The sequence below is a fragment of the Apodemus sylvaticus genome, chromosome X, assembly GCF_947179515.1.
Source record: "Apodemus sylvaticus chromosome X, mApoSyl1.1, whole genome shotgun sequence".
NCBI classification, from domain to species: domain Eukaryota; kingdom Metazoa; phylum Chordata; class Mammalia; order Rodentia; family Muridae; genus Apodemus; species Apodemus sylvaticus.
Window position 1 is genome coordinate 18599865 of NC_067495.1, and position 20850 is coordinate 18620714.

At 38.5% G+C, this 20850-nt stretch overlaps 1 protein-coding gene across 2 annotated transcripts in view; it reads left to right on the forward strand.

Moving 5' to 3' along the window:
• Positions 1-20850, forward strand: part of Fam120c (family with sequence similarity 120C) — a 117722-nt gene that overhangs the window by 67366 nt on the left and 29506 nt on the right. For both annotated transcript variants that reach the window (XM_052170955.1, XM_052170956.1), the window contains exons 5-10: positions 291-390; positions 1196-1272; positions 1765-2042; positions 3481-3754; positions 4617-4788; positions 16476-16725. In XM_052170955.1, coding sequence (XP_052026915.1) covers positions 291-390; positions 1196-1272; positions 1765-2042; positions 3481-3754; positions 4617-4788; positions 16476-16725 — 1151 coding nt within the window. The remainder of the gene's footprint in view (positions 1-290; positions 391-1195; positions 1273-1764; positions 2043-3480; positions 3755-4616; positions 4789-16475; positions 16726-20850) is intronic.

Here is a 20850-nt window from a genome sequence, read left to right on the forward strand (position 1 = left end):
ATAGCGTTTGTTTATATTTTGTTTTTGAGACAGCATCTCACTGTGTAGCCCTGGATGGCCTGTAACTGACTATGTAAATTAAACTGGCCTCAAACTCACAGAGATCTGCCTGCGTCTGCCTCTTGAGTGCTGGGGTTAATGTTTTTTTTTTTCTACCTAATCTTATGCTTTCTTGGGTTTCTTTAAATATTTTGTTTCTGTTATCATGTTTACTTTCAATGTATATATTGTATGAAAAAGACACTCTCGTGTTGTTTCTTTTTCTGAAAATCTGATGTTCCAATATCCAGTCTAGGACAGAAGACAAAATAGAACGATTCAAGAAAGCAGTTGAGTACTATTCAGTCACAACCAAACTCTCTTCACTGCCAGTGGGTCCTTCCTTTCTAGGTAAGGCTTCCAGCTGCTGTTAAATTAAGTTTATTCCTTAGGACCAGAATGGAACCCCTTGTTTCTGCCTGTGCCCTGCCTTTTTACATTTATAGGTTGAAGGATAATGTCACTTCCTTAGCTTGAATTTCTAATACTAACCCTCATTGTGACCTGGTGCATGTAAAAATAGCTCTATCTTTGGCAGCAAGCTCAATTTTAAATTCTTCTGATCCTTGCTAGCTGTATGATCTCTTCACTTTACATTTGTATGTAGGGTTGTTACCAGATTAAATACGTTGTATAAGATCTCTAGTATGCCACTTACTAATTCTACCATATTACACAAGACAGATGCTATCTCGCCACAGAAACTTCATGTAGCTTACTTTCTTGATAGAAAGACTTTGATTAATTGTTGCCACTGTAAATTTGACAGGTTTATTAAAGTAAAGTGGGAGCTCAGTTCAAAGGAATTAATATTGAATATATCATCCAAAGAACAACTTGTGAACACACCTGTACATAATCTCAGTCTCATGTGCCCAATTTAGATATCTTGAGGGTGTCAAAGACAGTGTAAGAACATCCCACAAAGTACAAAAAGCCAGATTTGTGGAATAGTCCAGTGAATTATAACCTTTTGCAATGCTAGGGATCTAACCAGTGGCTCCATGCATACAAGGCAACTGACCTACCATCGTTCCACATCCTCAGATCATAAACTTTATACCAGGTTTTTTAATGTAGTGATGTTTTAACAGGATGTAATAAATATGGTAAAATTATTAGGATTGCTGAAGCATAGCACTTTTCTTGGCTTCAGGCTTTCGAAATAATCGGCTTGGAAATCCTCCCCTTCCACGGAATCAGATGGGCCCTATTTCCCCTGGGAAGCCAATGGTAAGCATTTGTTGATTATATGTTCATTAAGGGGATTAGGATCACTTGTTTATGTTAGACTCAGACTCATTCCTGATTTTTATAATCTGAATTGAGGAGTTAGGATGATTTGGTATTAATTAGACTATGCAGATCTTACTGTTTTGTACATTGAGGCTGGAAGACTATTGAAAGAGAGCATCCAAATTAGTAATCACCAGGACATTATATATACGTGTGTGTGTGTGTGTGTGTGTGTGTGTGTGTGTGTGTGTGTGTGTGTGTTGGATATCACAAAATATTTTTAAGAGATCTAGTTTCATTAATTTTCCTGGATCTGATAAATTCTATTCAGATATCACAGTCAGAATTATTTCTTAATATTTTCAGTAGGTACTTCATACCTCAACAGTTCCTACTATTGGTATCATCTACTACATCACAACTTCTGAGGAAACCATCATGTATCCTGGTAAAATGTTGAATAGCTTTTCTGTCTGTTTTATTCTTTAGTTTTCTCGCCAGGTGCCCCAGAAAATGAAATATCCACCACCATTTCCAATGGGACCCAACTCGTCTCTTCTCTTCTCCCATAGTGTGGGGGAATCCCATGCTTTCTCTGAGGATGCCATGCTGCAGGACAGTTCCTTTGCCAATTGGGCTGTTCCTTATGACTCTAATACATCCCAGTTTCCTAACTGCCTGACTTCCAAAACTTCACCTCCTTTGGAACCAGATTCTTCCCATTCCTCTTCCTCAGATGCTGATGAGGCAAATGGAGCTGGTTCTGAGTAAGTGTCTATGTAAACAACCATAAGAAACACATTCAGAAGAAATGCAGAGAAGTGGATGTTCTTGACTTCCTTTTGTTACTCTTTGCCCTTCATCCTTCTGAAGGTGCTCAGTTTCAGATAACCAGTACATATAAGAAAGGCAGTTGCTTAGGAAATCCTAACATGGATGTGCTACATAACAATCCTTCATTTTTCAGTTTGTGAGGAACATAGACTGAAAGTTAAAAGAGTGAAAGAATTTATATAGTTAAAATATCGAAACAGTTCCTTAGTAACAAATATAGGTCTCATATACTGTCTTAATTGTATTTAGAGTATTACTCTAAAGAGATAGAGCTACTTTGAGATTAAAATCTTAATTATTTTCTTAGGCTATGTATGAGTAGACTAAACATGACATCTTAAAAGTATAAACAATGCAGAGTGACTTCCACGACTTTTTATTCTATGGTTTGTGACAGGTAAAGAAGGACGAGACAGTGATGATCATTGAAAGGAAAGGTGTCAGGAAAGGAAAGGAAAGGTGTCAGGAAAGGAAAGGAAAGGAAAGGAAAGGTGTCAGGAAAGGAAAGGAAAGGTGTCAGGAAAGGAAAGAAAAGGAAAGGAAAGGAAAGGAACGGAACGGAAAGGGAGAGGAGAGGAGAGGAGAGGAGAGGAGAGGAGAGGAGAGGAGAGGAGAGGAGAGGAGAGGAGAGGAGAGGAGAGGAAAAGATTACAAGGAAAGTAACAGATTGGCTCCTGATGATGATGATGTTTCTGCCTCCTGCATCTAATCTCTGAGACCCTTTCAGTAAACTACTCTCTTTGAGTTGCTTAAATTAGTTATGTTCCTCTTCCTTCAGCCAAATGAATGCTGTCATTCAGGCCAGGAAGGTGACAATGGATGTGCAAACACTTGGGTATGGGAGAAATCTGTTCTGATTGACAAAATAATCCCAGCCAGGCAATGGTTTGTGCAGTCATGTCCTGGTGCTCAGCAGTAGGTCCTGTGCCGCTTCAATGGGTAGCAGTGACAGCCATGCCTGGCAAGGATTGGGTGGCACTATGCCTTCACATGGTCCTGATCACAGCAATAGAGACAGCCCAACAGGCTTCCTTGCTTAGGTGCTAGGGGACAAAAGTATACAGGAGGGAGCTGGTCCTCCCAGATCAGAAACAATCATGGAAGATTCTCTCCAGGGGCCACTTCCAAAAGCACAATATAAACAGTAGGTAGGAAACAAAACTGTGTAGAAAAATCAGCTCCCTCTGAGAATAAATTCTACAACAACCAAGAAAAAAAAAAAAAAGGGAAAGGTCTCAAGTCCAGTCCTAATCCAGCATCTTGACCATCCAAAAATTTTACAAGTCCTTGTGATTAGGACTTGAGTGGAAATATCTTCATTAATTTCCCGTTTCTGTCTTATGTTATTTCTTTTTTTTTTTTTTATTTTAGACAAGTCACAGAAGCCGTTCAACAACAGCCTGGATGGGAAGATTCCAGTGGTGACAGAGGGGCTTGGGTCCAGCCTGTTGATGCTGGAGTTTCAGAAACCAGCGTAGCTGAAAGTGAACCTCCCATCCCATCTCTGCTATCTATGTCTACAAGGAACCACATGGATATCACCATTCCACCCTTACCTCCAGTAGCTCCAGAGGTCTTGAGGGTTGCTGAACACAGACACCGAAGGGGTCTTATGTATCCATATATTTACCACATCCTTACTAAGGTAAGAGAACCTATCCATATCTACCTTCTTGTTCTCTGCAGTATTTCATAGTTACTGAGAGTATGTTAGAAAGTCTACCAGATAAAAGTCTGATAATTGTTATTTTTCTTCAGGGGAAATAGTCCTGGAGATTGGGCCCAGGGTCTTGCATATTCTAGACAAGTACTGTAGCATTAAGCTGTATCTGAGCCCACTGATCAGTGTATCTCAAGAGGTGCAAGGAAAGCATGTGCATGTCTGCATGTATGTGCCCTTCATTGTGCTAAGAGACTAAGAAAAGGAGAAATTAGTAGGAATTGGGACTGAGCAGTAAATAAAGATGCTAAGAGAGAAGTATAAATTGTAAACTCTTAAGGAATGTACTAAGTTGATAGACTGGTTCTGGAGGCAACATCTAAGGAGTAGTCTTTTCCACTTGTCCCTTATCTCTTCTGCTACAAATAAATACTTACTGGTCTTAACACACAAATTATCAACCAAATGTCTAAGCCAGGCATGGTAGCACAAGTTTTAATCCCACCAATATGGAAGCAAAGGTAGGTAGAGCTCTGAGTTCCAGGCCAACTTGGTCCACAGAGTAAGTTCCAGTCCATCCAGAGTTATATAGTAAGACCATACCTTAAAACAAAGCAAAACAAAACAAAGTGTCTAAGGTAGATTTTTCCTGATAGTCAACTACAGTCCATCAGATATGAACTTTACAAATGAAAGTTGGCTGTAGTCAACAGGGCTTCTTCCTTCTAATCTGAAAATCTCTCTGAATGCAAGTACTAAATTCACTTGACTCCAGAAGCTACAGTTTCTTTATTCTAAACATTGAAGAATTAATTTTTTTCTTTTTCCTGGACCATTTTCTTATTAGGGTGAGATTAAAATCCCTGTATGTATTGAGGATGAATGTAACATGGATCTGCCTCCAGCTGCTCTCCTGTTTCGGTCAGCTCGCCAATATGTATATGGAGTTCTTTTTAGCCTAGCAGAGACACAGCGGAAAATGGAGCGTCTGGCCATGCGGCGACGGTTACCTATGGAAGGTAAGTACTATTCTAGCTATTGTAATCATGATAGCTCTTTCTTCACTTGGCACAGGACTTGTGTGTCTGTGTGCATTCCTGCGCACACGCGCACACACACACGCGCGCACACACACACACACACACACACACAAAGCCTGTGCTAGCATACCACACTCTGGGCTGTAAAGCAACCTTTAAGAAAAATGTATCATTTACAAGATTACACATTGAAATAAGAAATATACAAATACAAGCCCTGATCCTGAAATCATGAAACATTCAGAATGTGTATTGCTTTTAAGAACGATTGTGGACTCTGAAAATGTAGGACTTTATCTCATAGTCTCTCTTCCTCAGTAAGGTTTTTGTTTTAGAATATGATGCTGATAGTAGTGGAAATAATTAGGTTGTTTTAAACTATAGAATGACTTAGTCAAATTAGTCCAAAAGAATTACGTGGGTTTCTAATTCTGTGAAGGTAAATTAGATTAGATATACTTCCCTTACACTTCTTGTTAAGTACAACTAATATTCCATATCATTGTATGTGGGGGAAAAGCACCACAAGATACTCCAGAAAGTAGAGAATGTTTGATGACCTTGGGACCCTAGGAATGCTAGAACAGTGAGTGCTCTGGGTTTGCTTTTAGTCTCATATGTCACAGAATGGACATTACAAAACTTGACTGGGAAGCTGGAAGTATCAACCCCTGCAAACCAATACTCTCTGCCTGGAAGCCTGTAAAGGACTAACCTCGTAACAGATTTTTTTTTTTTTTACATAAAACTGCTCTACTTGAGGCAAGCACCACAAAAGAAACCATGGTTCACCCTCACTCTTACCCTCACCAGCAAAAACCTTACAACTATCTTCTATTAGCAGGCTGTAATGAAGCGTGTTGCTTTACCAGATATGGCTGGGGAGGTGTCAGGAATGGTCAAATGAATCAAAGCATATTCTTCTACCAGTCAGCAATGCATGCAGACCTTCACATACTATAGTAGTCATAAAATGCCTGGCCAAATGTAAGATGTGAATAAGGTCCAGAATCATAAATTAAAACTCACATGTTTGGACTCAAACTGAAAATTCCTTTTCATACCAAGAAATATGAAGGTTTCAAATGCAGATCTCAGACAGATTGGAAAGAAAAGAAACACCACAAAGCTAATTAGAGAAGAATTTCAAAGCAACTTTCATTAAAAACAGTTTTTAACAAATAATTACAAACATTCTCAAAACAAATTGAACATAGAAATCCAGCAAGATAGCTCAGCGAATATGAGGTCAGATCCTTGGAACCCATGGTGAAAAGACAGAACAACTCCTGAATATTGTCCTCTGATCTTCACACACATGCACACATAACACACATGCACACACACATACACACACACACACACACACACACTACATAAAATCTTTAAAATTAAAAAAACAATATTTAAAAGATTAAATGGAAATTTAGAACTAAAAAATTTACTACATGATAACCAAATTAAAACCCTTTCCAGCTATACATCAAATCACTGCAAGACTGGGACAAATCCTCTCCCACTGAGAGCAGACAAGGCTCCAGTTAGGGAAGAGGATCCAGGCAACAGAGTCAGGGATAGCACCCGCTCCAGTTGTTGGAGGACCCACATGGAGACCAAGCTGCACATCTACATATGTTCAGGGGACTTAGGCCCAGCCCATACTCACTCTTTGATTGATGTTTCAGTCTCTGGGAGCCCCCAAGGGTCCTGGTTAGTTGACTCTGTTGGTCTTTATGTAGAGTCCCTATCCTATTTGGGTCCCTTAGTCCTTCCTGCAACACTTCTACAAGACTCCCCAAGTTTCATCCAATGTTTGGCTGTGAGTCTCTGCATCTCTTTCCATTGGCTGTTGTGGGGAACCTCTACACATCTACATATGTGCAGGGGACTTAGGCCCAGCCCATACTCACTCTTTGATTGATGTTTCAGTCTCTGGGAGCCCCCAAGGGTCCTGGTTAGTTGACTCTGTTGGTCTTTATGTAGAGTCCCTATCCTATTTGGGTCCCTTAGTCCTTCCTGCAACACTTCTACAAGACTCCCCAAGTTTCATCCAATGTTTGGCTGTGAGTCTCTGCATCTCTTTCCATTGGCTGTTGTGGGGAACCTCTCAGAGGACAGTTATGCTAGGCTCCTGTTTGCAGACATAACAGAGTATCACTAATAGTATTAGGAATTGGTCTTGCCCATGGGATGGGTCTCAATTTAGGCAGTCATCTGTTGGCCAGTCCCTCCATCTCGGTTCTATCTTTGTCCCTGCACATGTTGTAGGCAGGACACATTCTAGGTTGAAGGTTTTGTAAGATGCTGTCCTTATCCCTCCACTGGGAGTCCTGCCTAGCTATAGCAAGTGGCTACTTCAGGATTCATATCCCCCAGTACTAGGAATCTCAGCTAGAATTGCCCCCATAGCCACCCTGGGGCTTCTAACCATCCCAGGTCTCTGGCATGTACTAGAGATTGCTCCACCTACCTTGCTTTCAGTTCTGTCTCCCATGCTCTCCCTATACCTGATCCCTCCCTGCCCCCATGTCCTGATCTCTCCTCCACCCTATCACCCACTTTACTCTCTCCATCCACCTCCAATATCTATTTTATTTCCACTTGTGAGAAATATTTGATCATCCTCCCTTGGGCCTTCCTTGTTATTTGGTTTCTTTGAGTCCATGAAATGTATCGTAGGTATCCTGTACTCTATGGCTCATATCCACTTATAAGTGAGTACTTACTAGGCAAATCATTTTGTTTCTGGATTACCTCACTTAGGATGATATTTTCTAGTTCCACCCATTTGCCTGGAAAAATAATAATGTCCTTGTTTTTGACAGCTGAGTAGTATTCCGTTGTGTAAATGAACCACATTACCTGTATTCATTCTTTGGTTGAGGGACATATGGATTGCTTCCAGTTTCTGGCTATTATTAATAAAGTTGCTATGAACATAGTTGAGCAAGTGTCCTTGTGGTGTGGTAGAGCATCTTTTGGGTATATGATGTGATGAAACATCATGACCATATTAATCCTGCCAATCCATGAGCATGGGAGGTTTTCCCATTTTTTGAGGTCTTCTTCCATTTCCTTCTTCAGAGTCTTGAAGTTCTTGTCATACAGATCTTTCACATGTTTGGTAAGAGTCACCCCAAGATACTTTATACTGTTTGTGGCTATTGTAAAGGGGGTCATTTCCATAATTTCTTTCTCAGCCTGCTTATCCTTTGAGTATAGGAAGGCCACTGATTTGCTTGAGTTGATTTTATAACCTGCCACTTTGCTGAAGTTGTTTATCAGCTGTAGGAGCTCTCTAGTGCAGTTTTTTGGGTCACTTAGATCATATCATCTGCAAATAATGATAGTTTGACTTCTTCCTTTCCAATTTGTATCCCTTTGACCTCCTTATGTTGTCGAATTGCCCGAGCTAGTACCTCAAATACAATATTGAAAAGATAAGGAGAAAGGGGGCAGCCTTGTCTGGTCCCTGATTTCAGTGGGATTGCTTCAAGTTTCTCTCCATTTAGTTTGATGCTGGCTACTGGTTTGCTGTATATTGCTTTTACTATGTTTAGGTCCATACCTTGAATTCCTGTTCTTTCCAAGACTTTAAGCATGAAAGGATGCTGAAGTTTGTCAAATGCTGTTTCAGCATCCAATGAAATGACCATGTGGTTTTTTCTTTGAGTTTGTTTATGTAGTGGATTGCATTGATGGATTTCTGTATATTAAACCAACCCTGCATTCCCGGAATAAAGCCTACTTGATCATGGTGGATGATCGTTCTGATGTGTTCTTGGATTCGGTTAGCAAGAATTTTATTGAGTATTTTTGCATCGATATTCATAAGGGAAATTGGTCTGAAGTTCTCTTTCTTTGTTGGATCTTTGTGTGGTTTTGGTATCAGCGTAATTGTGGCTTCGTAGAAGGAATTGGGTAGTGTTCCTTCTGTTTCTATTTTGTGGAATAGTTTGAAGAGTATTGGTGTTAGGTCTACTTTGAAGCTCTGATAGAATTCTGCACTGAAACCATCTGGTCCTGTGCATTTTTTGGTTGGAAGACTTTCTATGACCCCTTCTATTTCTTTAGGTGTTATGGGACTGTTTAGATGATCTGTTTGGTCCTGATTTAATTTTGGTATTTGGTATCTGTCAAGGAAATTGTCCACTTCCTCCAGATTCTCCAGTTGTGTTGAGTACAGGCTCTTGTAGTAGGATCTGATGATTTTTTGGATTTCCTCAGTTTCTGTTGTTATATCCCCCTTTTCATTTCTAATTTTGTTAATTTGGATACTTTCTCTGTGCCCTTTGGTCAGTCTCGCTAAGGGTTTATCTATTTTGTTGATTTTCTCAAAGAACCAGCTCCTGGATTCTTTGATTCTTTGTATGGTTCTCTTTGTTTCCACTTGATTGATTTCAGCCCTGAGTTTGATGATTTCCTGTCTTCTACTCCTCCTTGGTGAATTGGCTTCTTTTTGTTCCAGGGCTTTCAGTTGTCTGGTTAAGCTGCTAGTGTATGTTCTCTCCATTTTCTTTTTGGAGGCACTCAGGGCTGTGAGTTTTCCTCTTAGCACTGCTTTCATTGTGTCCCAAAGATTTGGGTATGTTGTGCCTTCATTTTCATTAAATTCTAAAAAGTCTCTGATTTCTTTCTTTATTTCTTCTTTGGCCAAGGTGTCATTGAGTAGAGTATTGTTCAGCCTCCATGTGTATGTGGGCTTTCTGTTGTTTTTGTTGCTATTGAAAACCACTCTTACACCATAGTGATCTGATAGGAGGCATGGGATTAGTTCGATCTTCTTATATTTGTTGAGGTCTGCCTTGTGTCCAATTATATGGTCGATTTTGGAGAGGGTACCATGAGGTGCTGAGAAAAAGGTATATTCTTTTTCTTTAGGGTGAAATGATCTATAAATATCAGTCAAATCCAATTGGTCCAAAGCTTCAATTAGTTTTACTGTGTCCCTGTTTAGTTTCTGTTTTCCTGATCAGTCCATTGAGGAGAGTGGAGTGTCGAAGTCCCCCACAATTATTGTGTTAGGTGCAATGTGTGCTTTGAGCTTTAGTAAAGTTTCTTTTATGAATGAGGGTGCTCTTGCATTTGGCGCATAGATGTTCAGAATTGAAAATTCTTCTTGGTGGATTTTTCCTTTGACCAGCAAGAAGTGTCCTTCTATGTCTCTTTTGATGACTTTAGGTTGAAAGTCAATTTTATCTGATATTAGAATGGCTACTCCTGCTCGTTTCCTGTGACCATTGGCTTGTAAGATTGTCTTCCAGCCTTTTACTCTAAGGTAGTTTTTATCTTTGACACTGAGGTGTGTCTCCTGTATGCAGCAAAATGTAGGGTCCTGTTTCCTTATCCAGTCTGTTAGTCTGTGTCTTTTTTATTGGGGAATTGAGTCCATTGATGTTAAGAGATATTAAGGAATAGTGATTATTACTTCCTGTCATTTTTGATGTTATTTTTATATTTGAGTGGTTATCTTCTTTTGGGTTTGATGGAAGAAGGTAACTACCGTGCTTTTTCCAGAGTGTAGTTTCCCTCCTTGTATTGGAGTTTTCCTCCTATTATTCTTTGTAGAGCTAGATTTGTGGAAAGAGATTGTGTAAATTTGGTTTTGTCATGGAATATCTTGGTTTCTCCATCTATGGTGATTGAGAGTTTTGCTTGGTATAGTAGTCTTGGCTGACATTTGTGTTCTCTTAGAGTCTGCATGAGATCTGCCCAGGATCTTCTAGCTTTCATGGTCTCTGGTGAGAAGTTTGGTGTGATTCTGATAGGTCTTCCTTTATATGTTACTTGGCCTTTTTCTCTTGCTGCCTTTAATATTCTTTCTTTGTTTAGTACATTTTGGGTTTTGATTATTATGTGACGGGAGGTATTTCTGCTCAGGTCCAGTCTGTTTGGAGTTCTGTAGGCTTCTTGTATATTCATGGACATCTCTCTAAGTTGGGAAAGTTTTCTTCCATAATTTTGTTGAAGATATTTGCTGGCCCTTTCAGTTGTAAATCTTCACTCTCATCTATACCTATAATCCTTAGGTTTGGTCTTCTCATTGTGTCCTGGATTTCCTGGATGTTCTGGGATACAAGCTTTTTGCATTTTGCATGTTCTTTGACTGTTGAGTCAATGGTTTCTATGGTATCTTCGGCATCTGAGATTCTTTCTTCCATCTCTTGTATTCTGTTGTTGATATTTGCATCTATGGCTCCTGATTTCTTCTCAAGGCTTTCTATCTCCAAAGTTGTCTCCCTTTGTGATTTCTTAGTTGTTTCTACTTCTGTTTTTAGATCCAGGATGGTTTTGCTCAGTTCCTTCATTTGTTTGTTTGTGTTTTCCTTTAATTCTTCAAGAGATTTTTGTGTTTCCTCTTTCATGACTTCTGCCTGTTGACTCAAGTTCTCCTGCATTTCTTTAAGTTTTTTTTTTTTTTTTTGCATTTCTTCTTTATTGGCTTCTATCTCTTGAGCCTTATTCTCCTGAATTTCTTTAAGTGATTTTTGTGTTTCCATTATACGGGTTTCTAGCTTATTTATGTTCCCTTGTATTTCTTTAAGAGATTCAAAGGACAAGCAGGCTGAGAAAGAAATTAGGGAAATAACACCCTTCACAATAGCCACAAACAGTATAAAGTACCTTGGGGTGACTCTTACCAAACATGTGAAAGTTCTGTATGACAAGAACTCTGAAGAAGGAAATGGAAGAAGACCTCAAAAAATGGGAAAACCTCCCATGTTCATGGATCAGCAGGATTAATATAGTTAAAATGGCCACCTTGCCAAAAGCAATATACAAATTCAACGCAATACCCATCAAAATCCCAACTCAATTCTTCATAGAGTTAGAAAGAGCAATTCTCAAATTCATCTGGAATAACAAAAAACCCAGGATAGCTAAAACTATTCTCAACAACAAAAGAAATTCTGGGGGAATCAGTATCCCTGACCTCAAGCAATACTACAGAGCAATAGCATTAAAAACTGCATGGTATTGGTACAGTGACAGGCAGGTGGATCAATGGAACAGGATTGAAGATCCAGAAATGAACCCACACACCTATGGCCACTTGATCCTCGACAAAGGGACTGAAAACATGCAATGGAAAAAAAATAGCCTTTTCAACAAATGGTGCTAGTTCAACTGGAGGTCAGCATGCAGAAGAATGAGAATTGATCCCTCCTTGTCTCCTTGTACTAAGCTCAACTCCAAATGGATCAAGGACCTACACATAAAGCCAGACACTGTGAAGCTAATAGAAAAGAAACTAGGGAAGACCCTTGAGGACATCAGTACAGGGGGAAAGTTTCTGAACAGAATACCAATAGCATATGCTCTAAGATCAAGAATTGACAAATGGGACCTCATAAAATTACAAAGTTTCTGTAAGGCAAAGGACACCATCAAAAGGACAAATCGGCAACCAACAAATTGGGAAAAGATCTTCACCAACCGTACATCAGATAGAGGGCTAATATCCAATATATACAAAGAACTCAAGAAGTTAGACCCCAGAAAACCAAACAACCCTATTAAAAATGGGGTACAGAGTTAAACAAAGAATTTTCACCTGAAGAACTTCGGATGGCGGAGAAGCATCTTAAAAAATGCTCAACTTCATTAGTCATTAGGGAAATGCAAATCAAAACAACCCTGAGATTTCACCTTACACCAATCAGAATGGCTAAGATTAAAAATTCAGGAAACAGCAGGTGTTGGCGAGGATGTGGAGAAAGAGGAACACTCCTCCACTGCTGGTGGGGTTGCAAATTGGTACAACCACTCTGGAAATCAGTCTGGCGGTTCCTCAGAATACTGGGCATGTCACTTCTGGAAGATCCTGCTATACCACTCCTGGGCATATACCCAGAGGATTCCCCAGCATGTAATAAGGATACATGTTCTACTATGTTCATAGCAGCCCTATTTATAATTGCCAGAAGCTGGAAAGAACCCAGGTATCCCTCAACAGATTAGTGGATGCAAAAAATGTGATATATCTACACAATGGAGTATTATGTAGCCATTAGAAACAATGAATTCATGAAATTCTTAGGCAAATGGATGGAGCTGGAGAACATCATACTAAGTGAGGTAACCCAGTCTCAAAAGGTGAATCATGGTATGCACTCACTAATAAGTGGATATTAACCTAGAAAACTGGAATACCCAAAACATAATCCACACATCAAATGAGGTACAAGAAGAAAGGAGGAGTGGCCCCTGGTTCTGGAAAGACTCAGTGTAGCAGTATAGAACAAAATCAGAACAGGGAAGTGGGAAGGGGTGGGTAGGAGAACAGAGGGAGGTAAGGGGGCTTATTGGACTTTCTGGGAGTGGGGGACCAGAAAAGGGGAAATCATTTGAAATGTAAATAAAATAAATCAAATAAATTAGAAAAAAGAAGTCGGAGGACAGTTTCTAGGAGTTGTTTCTCTCCTCTCACCATGTATGTCCTGGGATTGAACTCAGGTCTAGGGTTGGTGATAAATGGTTATACCTAATAAGCCATTTTACAAGCCTAATATAAATATATCTTTAAAATGTCATGTGAAAGCAACTTGCAGTCAATGTGACATTATCTCCCTAAATCTTTATCTTGTCCCTGTCAGAGACAAAGTACATGCTTCTCCTTAAGTGCTGTCATGCCTTCCCAATGTTGCCCCTTTCCTATCACTAGGATATGGGAAATTCAATAAATTGTATTCATTCTATTATCTTATACTGTTTCTGTATGCCTAAAACTTAAAAAAAAAGAAACATCATGACCAAGGTAACCTTCAAAACAAATGGCCTTATAGTTTCAAAGAATTAGAGTTCACGATGGTGTTGGTTGAGCAAAGGCATGGTGGCTGGAACATGTTTATCCTCATGCAGGAGGCAAAGAGAGAGCCCACTGAGAATGGCAAGAGTCTTTGGAAACTTTTAAGCCCATCCCTATTGAGATACCTTCTCCAACAAGGCCATATCCCTTCATCCTCCCAAAACAGTTCCACTAACTGGGGACCAAACATTTGAACATATGAGCCTGTAGAAGCATTCTCATTCACACCACCACAGCAACATATGATTATTTTTCAAATAAGATACTTTAGTAATGAAGAAGAACTAGGTTAATTTTTTACAACTCTATGGCTTAAGGCAAGTGATACAGAAAGAGAATGGTAAAAGAGTGAGTCTTAGAATACCAGGAAAGAAGAAAAAGACAATAAAAAGATCAAAATAATAATTTTTGGAGTTTCTAAATTGTATTTACTGGAATGAAAATTATAGCACTGTTTCAGTGTATGTACAGAAGCTATTTGGGGCCAGGGAGATGACTTAGCAGCTAAAGGCCTGCTAAATTTAGCTGGCAATCTAAATTTGAGTCCCAGAACCCACATTTTGGAAGCAGAGAAGCACTTCTGTGTGCAGGCTGTGGCATGAGAGTACCCACCCCAAACACAAACTAAATGAACAAATAAACATTTTAAAAAGAGAATATTCTTTTTTTTAGACAGTTATAAGTGGAGTTCATTTGAACTGACAAAATATCAATATCTACTAATATAATTTATTTATTCCCTTATCTAGTTTTAATGCTAAAGGCTCACCAGGGTCTCATGGATACCAAACATGTATTCTTCCACATATTATATCTATTCTTCCTCTTTGTAATCTTTTTAATGTACATTGTTGATATTAAATTATATAGATAATTCAGCTGGGGATATAATTATGGTTGACCATGTGCTTAGTATGCCTAAAATTGTGGTTTCAACTTCTTGCACCTGCCAACATAGATAGATAGATAGATAGATAGATAGATAGATAGATAGATAGATAGATAGATCAAGAAAAAAAGAGACAGCATGTGCCATGCACAGTGGCACACACATCTAATCCCAGCACTTGAGAGGCAGAGACAGGAAGATCTCTGAGTTTGAGGCCAGCATGCTCCATAGAGTAATACCCTGTCTCAAAACAGCAAAAAAGACAGGAATAACACTCTAAATCACTATTATAAATAAATTAATATAGGATTTTTAAATTAATTCAGGAAATTAATAGGAAGGGAATAACCATAAAGCTGAGCAATGGCAAACAAAGCAAAGAGTACCATAACTGAAATGACAGCCTTCCTCTCTAATGTAGAAGAGTCATCCGTATTGAGTACATCCTAGACTGTCAGTGTGTGCTGGCGACTCAGTGCTTTCTCATACCTGCCACATTGATGAGTTGAAATCCTAACCCCTCATTGGTTGCTTATGAGACAACATTCATGAACAGCACTTATGTTTTTGTGAAAGGAACCCCAGAGGCTGCTGTGTGGAAATATAATAAGATATCTATCTGTAAACTCGAAAGCAAGCCCTCACCAGATGTATCTCTTTGCACTTGTTTTCCTGCTTCTAGAATGTTGTGAAATAGATATCTGCGGTTTATAAGCTATCTATCTAGCCTATGGGGTTTTGAGACAGGGTCGCACTGTGTAGTTCTCACCAGCCCGGAACTCACTATTTGGACCAGAATGAACTTGAACTCATAGAAATTCACCTGTCTCTACCTCCCAGTGCTTGGATTAAAGGTGTGCACTGCTACCTCTGTTGCTGCTGCTTTTTTTTAAATAGCAACCCAAACAGATTAAGACAATATAGATATGAAAATTCTTTAAATAGTATCCTATATCATATGTATAGAGTGTTCATGGTCAGCATGGGCTACATGCCATGGTGCTGTCTTTAAAAAAAAGAAGCAAAAATATGAGTAGAATCTAACAACACAGACTATATATACATACACTGAGGTTTTAAATTTTCAAACTAAACCAAAGTGAGTTGTACTTTTTGTTTGTGTTGCTAAGTAGGGTTTATTCTGTTGTGGCAAGGTTAATATAATATTTAAACTTTTTATTTAAAATTAACCTACTGTCTAAATAAAGAAAAGAATCATATGGTTTTATCAATAGATATAGGAAAAAGCATTGGGCATAATTTAACATATATTCATGATAAAAAAAAATCTCTCCCCCCCCCAAAAAAAAAGGAAAATAAGAGGAAATACCTCAACTGGAGGACTGAGTGGAAACCACACATCTCACATAACAGACGACAAATTAGGAATCTGAGGTGTATCTACTGTGTTTTTACCTTTGTAAATCTAATTGATGTTGCATTTGAAGGACTTGGGGTTTTTGGTTTTAGAGACAGTCTGTTACCTCGGCTGGCCCCCAACATGTACCAAACTTCTAACATTGCTAAGTTTGGGGGTGTTTTTGTTTGAGAACTCAAAATCTTTGGAAATATTCCACAATCTGTTATGAAATGAAGTATTCACGTAATTCTTCGTTGGGTGACTTTTCTTTGTCTAGTCTGGTACTTCTACTTTAAAATTAGTTTCAGAGTATTTTCAAAGCTATGTGAGATGGAATCTTGACTTTTTTTCTGCAAAGTAAGCACTGTGTTCTACAAAAGTTTTATCATGACTGTTCCATTTTCTTGACCTTTATGAGAATCAATGTGATGATTAGGTGTCAGCTGCCTAATAAATGGATGTGGCTCCTAGGATTTACTAGTGCTAACAATAACAATTACAGTGACCAAAATCAAAAGATATTGAAGTGCAGTAGATCGTCAGTTGTAGGCAGTTACAGTAATGTTCAGCTTCTCTGGAACCCATTTCTCCTGAATTTCTGTTTTCAGTTCCTTCTGTGATCCTTAAAGAGTGGTCTGCATATAAAGGGAAGTCACCTCAGACCCCCGAACTGGTATCTGCACTCACTTTTCGAGAATGGACTTGCCCAAATCTCAAGAAGCTCTGGTTAGGCAAAGCAGTTGAGGACAAGAACAGGAGGATGCGGGCTTTCCTGGCCTGTATGAAGTCAGACACGCCCAGTATGCTCAATCCAGCTAATGTCCCCACCCACCTGCTGCTCATGTGCTGTGTACTCCGGTAAGTTGTACAACAAACAGACTTTCCTACTTTACTTTTTGACATCTTCCTTAAGTGTTTTCTTATAACATTTCAAGGTGAAGAGATTTTTGGTTTATGCTTTTCTAAGCTTTAGCCTTAAGAAATATTAGGGATGATTGTTATATCTATAGTCCCAGTTTGTGATCCCATGTCATCATTTGGACATACATGAATTCAATTTTTTATTTAAAAATATTTTAGAGTCATTTATTTTTATGTGGATGAGTGTTTGTCTGCAGGTACGTTTGTGCACCATGTGCATGCAGTTCCCCCAGAGGCCAGAGAGGCTTTGCATCCCCTGGAACCTGAGTGACAGATATTTGTGAGTCACCATGTGGGTGCTGGGAATCAAACCCCAGGTTCTCTAGGAAAGCAGAGTCCCGCTAAACATTTAAACCATCTCTACAGCCCTGATTTGTTAGATCTTACTTTATGTTTTGTTGTTATTCATTAACAGCAGTCCTCATTCATTGTTTGTTGTTGTTATTATTATTGTTATACTTATTATCTTACCTATTATCAAGATTCCTCCTCTTTTTATGCATCCTTTGGTTTGGTTGATTCTCTCCCTTACCCCTCCTCTCCTGCATCTCTCTGCTTCTCCTTCCTAGTTAACCTCCCATATCCCCTTCTCCATTTTCATTTCACACGTGTTCTACTATCCTCTTCCTCTTAAAGCCTCTTTTTCTCCCTTCATGGACCCATTTCTGGTATCTTGACTGTACACACATTCACTTCCACCTAAATACACGTATACAAAACTTACCAGTTAGGATAGGATATTAGAGACAGCATGTGGTATCTCTTTTTCTGACCAGTTAGGATAGGATATTAGAGACATCATGTGGTATCTCTTTTTCTGACCTTGGGTTATTTTATATATCTTTCTGTTGCTTACCTTTTTTCTTTCTTTCTTTCTTTCTTTCTTTCTTTCTTTCTTTCTTTCTTTCTTTCTTTCTTTCTTCCTTCCTTTCTTTCTTTCTTTAATTTTAATTTGTTTGATCTTATTTATCATATTATTGTCTTAGGAATGATCGTTATATGGATACTCTCAGTTTATGATCCCATGTCTTCATTAGAACATGCATTGATGTACTGTTGCTGTGATGAAATACAATGACCAAACCAAGTTAGGGAATAAAGGCTTTATTTAGCTTATACTTCCATATCAGTGTTCACCATCAAAGGAAGTTAGGACAGGAACTCAAACAAGGCAGGAACCTGGAGGCAGGAGCTGATACAAACACCATGGAGGGGTGCTGCTTACTGGCTTGCTCACCATGGCTTGTTCAGTCTGCTTTCTTATAGAACCCAGGACCACCAGCCCAGGGATGACACCACCCACAATGGGCTGGGCTTTCCCCATTGACCACTAATTAAGAAAATGCCTTACATTTGGATCTTATGGAGGCATTTCCTTGACTGAGGTTCCCTCCTTTCAGATAACTCTAGCTTGTGTCAAGTAGAAATAAAGCTAGCCAGGACAAATGGACTCTTACTGTGTTACTAAGCTTGTCTGAACTTCTGTGCTCAAACCACCCTCTCTACTTAGCATCCCTAGTGGATTGGACTGTAGGCATAGATGCTTGCATCCATTCAGCTGTTTTTAATCTACCCACAATGATATATGCTCTTCTTGATTGTTGGGTTATATTTCAACTATTATACTATTATCACAAGAGTTTACTGATTAATTGATAGATACTTATTCCCAGTTCTTTGGGATTTCAGTCAGTGGGTTCAAAAATGATTTTTTTCTAAAAAAAAAACCCTGGGTTTATTGATTTTATGTATATATGTATTTGTTTGCATGTATGTTGGTACACCATGTGCATGCACTGTTCACAAAGATCAGACGAAGCTGTCAGATTCTCCAAAAATGGCATTAGAGATGCTTGTGAGCCTCCATGTGGGTGCTATGAATCAAACCATGGAGCTATCTATACAGTTTCCAGAAAATATTTTCATGAAATGTTTATTTAGTATTCCTTTGTCAATGTATCTGGAGTAAATAACCAGAAATAGAACTTCACTGTGGTTCTCAACCTTCCCAACTCCGTGACCCTTTAGTCCAGTTTCTCAGGTTGTGATGACACCAGCCCATAAAATTATCTTCATTGCTATTTCATAACTGCTACTGCTATGACTCATAATGTGCTATTAATCATGATGTAAACATTTTTTGAGAAGGATATTTGCCAAAGGGGTCACATGCAACCCATAAGTTGAGAACCACTGCCGTAAAATATACCTATATTTTTTTTACTAAATATTTCCAAATTACAATAGATTATAGCCTTACTAATTTATATACCTAGAATAACACTTAGATTCTCCTATTTCTTCAAATTTCCAGTACTAATTGTCATCAAAATCCAGTAGATTTTACACAATATCTTGACATTTGTTTTTTGTTTGCTTGTTTGTTTGTTTTTTTGACTGCTGATGAAGATGACCTTTGTTTTTTCGTGCCCTCTTTCAGTGCTAAAGATTATGTGCAAAGAAGTTGCTCTAACCTTGAACTACACAACAGTCCCATTTTTCTGTTTTTGTGCCTATTAGCAACTTGAGGTTTTTTAACTTTCCAGTTTTTTAATTAATTTTATGTCTATGAGTATTTTGACTGCATGTATGTCTGTGTACCACAAACATGCCGAGTGTCTTCAGAAGCCTCAAGAAATCAGATGGTTCTGAGATGTCATATCAGTGCTGGGAGTTGAAACTGGGTTCTCTAGATGAGCAGCCAATGCTCTCTTAACTGCTGAGCCATCACTCCAGCCCCTTGTACTAACTTTTAATATGCCACTGTGGTGGCCCACACGTTTAGTCCCACTACTAGAAAGGCAGGAGCAGGTGGATCTCTGACTTTGAGGCCAGCCTGGTCTATATAGAAAGCTCCAGGATAGTCAAGGTTACATAGAGAGATGCTGTCTTGAGAATATCTTTCTCAAACTTTTAAATATAAAATTTAAAGTTCTAGCATCTGTTTCTATTTTATGTATATATGTGTGTGCCTGAATGTATGTATATTCTCCATGTGTGGGAAGGTGCTCGTGGAAGCCAGAGGGTATCAGATCCCCTGGAATTGGGATTACAGATGGTTGTGAGCCACCTGATAATAGATGCTGGGAACTGAACCTGAGTCCTCTGCAAGACCAACAAGTGCTGCTAACTGCTGAGCTATCTCTCCAGCATCCAATTGAACTTTCTTGTGCATCTATTTATTCTGCAAACTCTCTATTAGACTATGTCTCTTTTACTTGCCGATTGCACAAGTTCTTTGTGAGATGCATAACAGAATCTTTTGTATACTTGTATTCTTATGCATGCGTATTTTTGGTCTGTGACAGTTCAAATTTTATGTACAACATCCTTATATCTGACAGAATTACTTCATTTTTTTCCAAATCTTTCATTATTATAATTTTTACATGAAGAAAAGTTGGAATAATATAACATATATCAGTATGAACACTACCATTTGTCTATTAATATAGAAATTTTATCCATAAACTATTCACCTGTCTACCTCTAGTTTCTAGGTATCCTTCTTGATAGATTACTAAGAGAACTGTAGATATCAATAAATGTTTCTCCTTATTGAGAAGCACATATTTTGGTTTGTCAAACCCAGTAACTTGGTTTGACAGATTATTTAATAAATTCTCCATGTACCTGAGTCATAAAAATATTTTTCTGTAACACTTTTCAGGTAAGGTTTTTAAGGTTTTTAATATAGTATATATTTCTCTTAGATATGAAGAAGAAAAGGGTCTTAACTTTCTTTTCTCCATATACTGAGCTAGATACCCATTTGCATGTATTAAATAATTTCTTTCCCTCTGATTTGCTGACCTATCATAACCACCTTCCTCTGTACACATGCACACATGCAGTACAAACACAAAACACACACATGCACATGCACACACACACACACACACACACACACACTCACTCACTCCATTTCATTGATTGTGTTTTGTTCCATTAGCTAATTATTAAGGGCTAAAATTTTTCTTTAATATTAGGCAGGGCAAATTACACTGCATGTCTTATTTCAAAATTATACCATTTTTACATTTCATGAACTCTTAAAATATA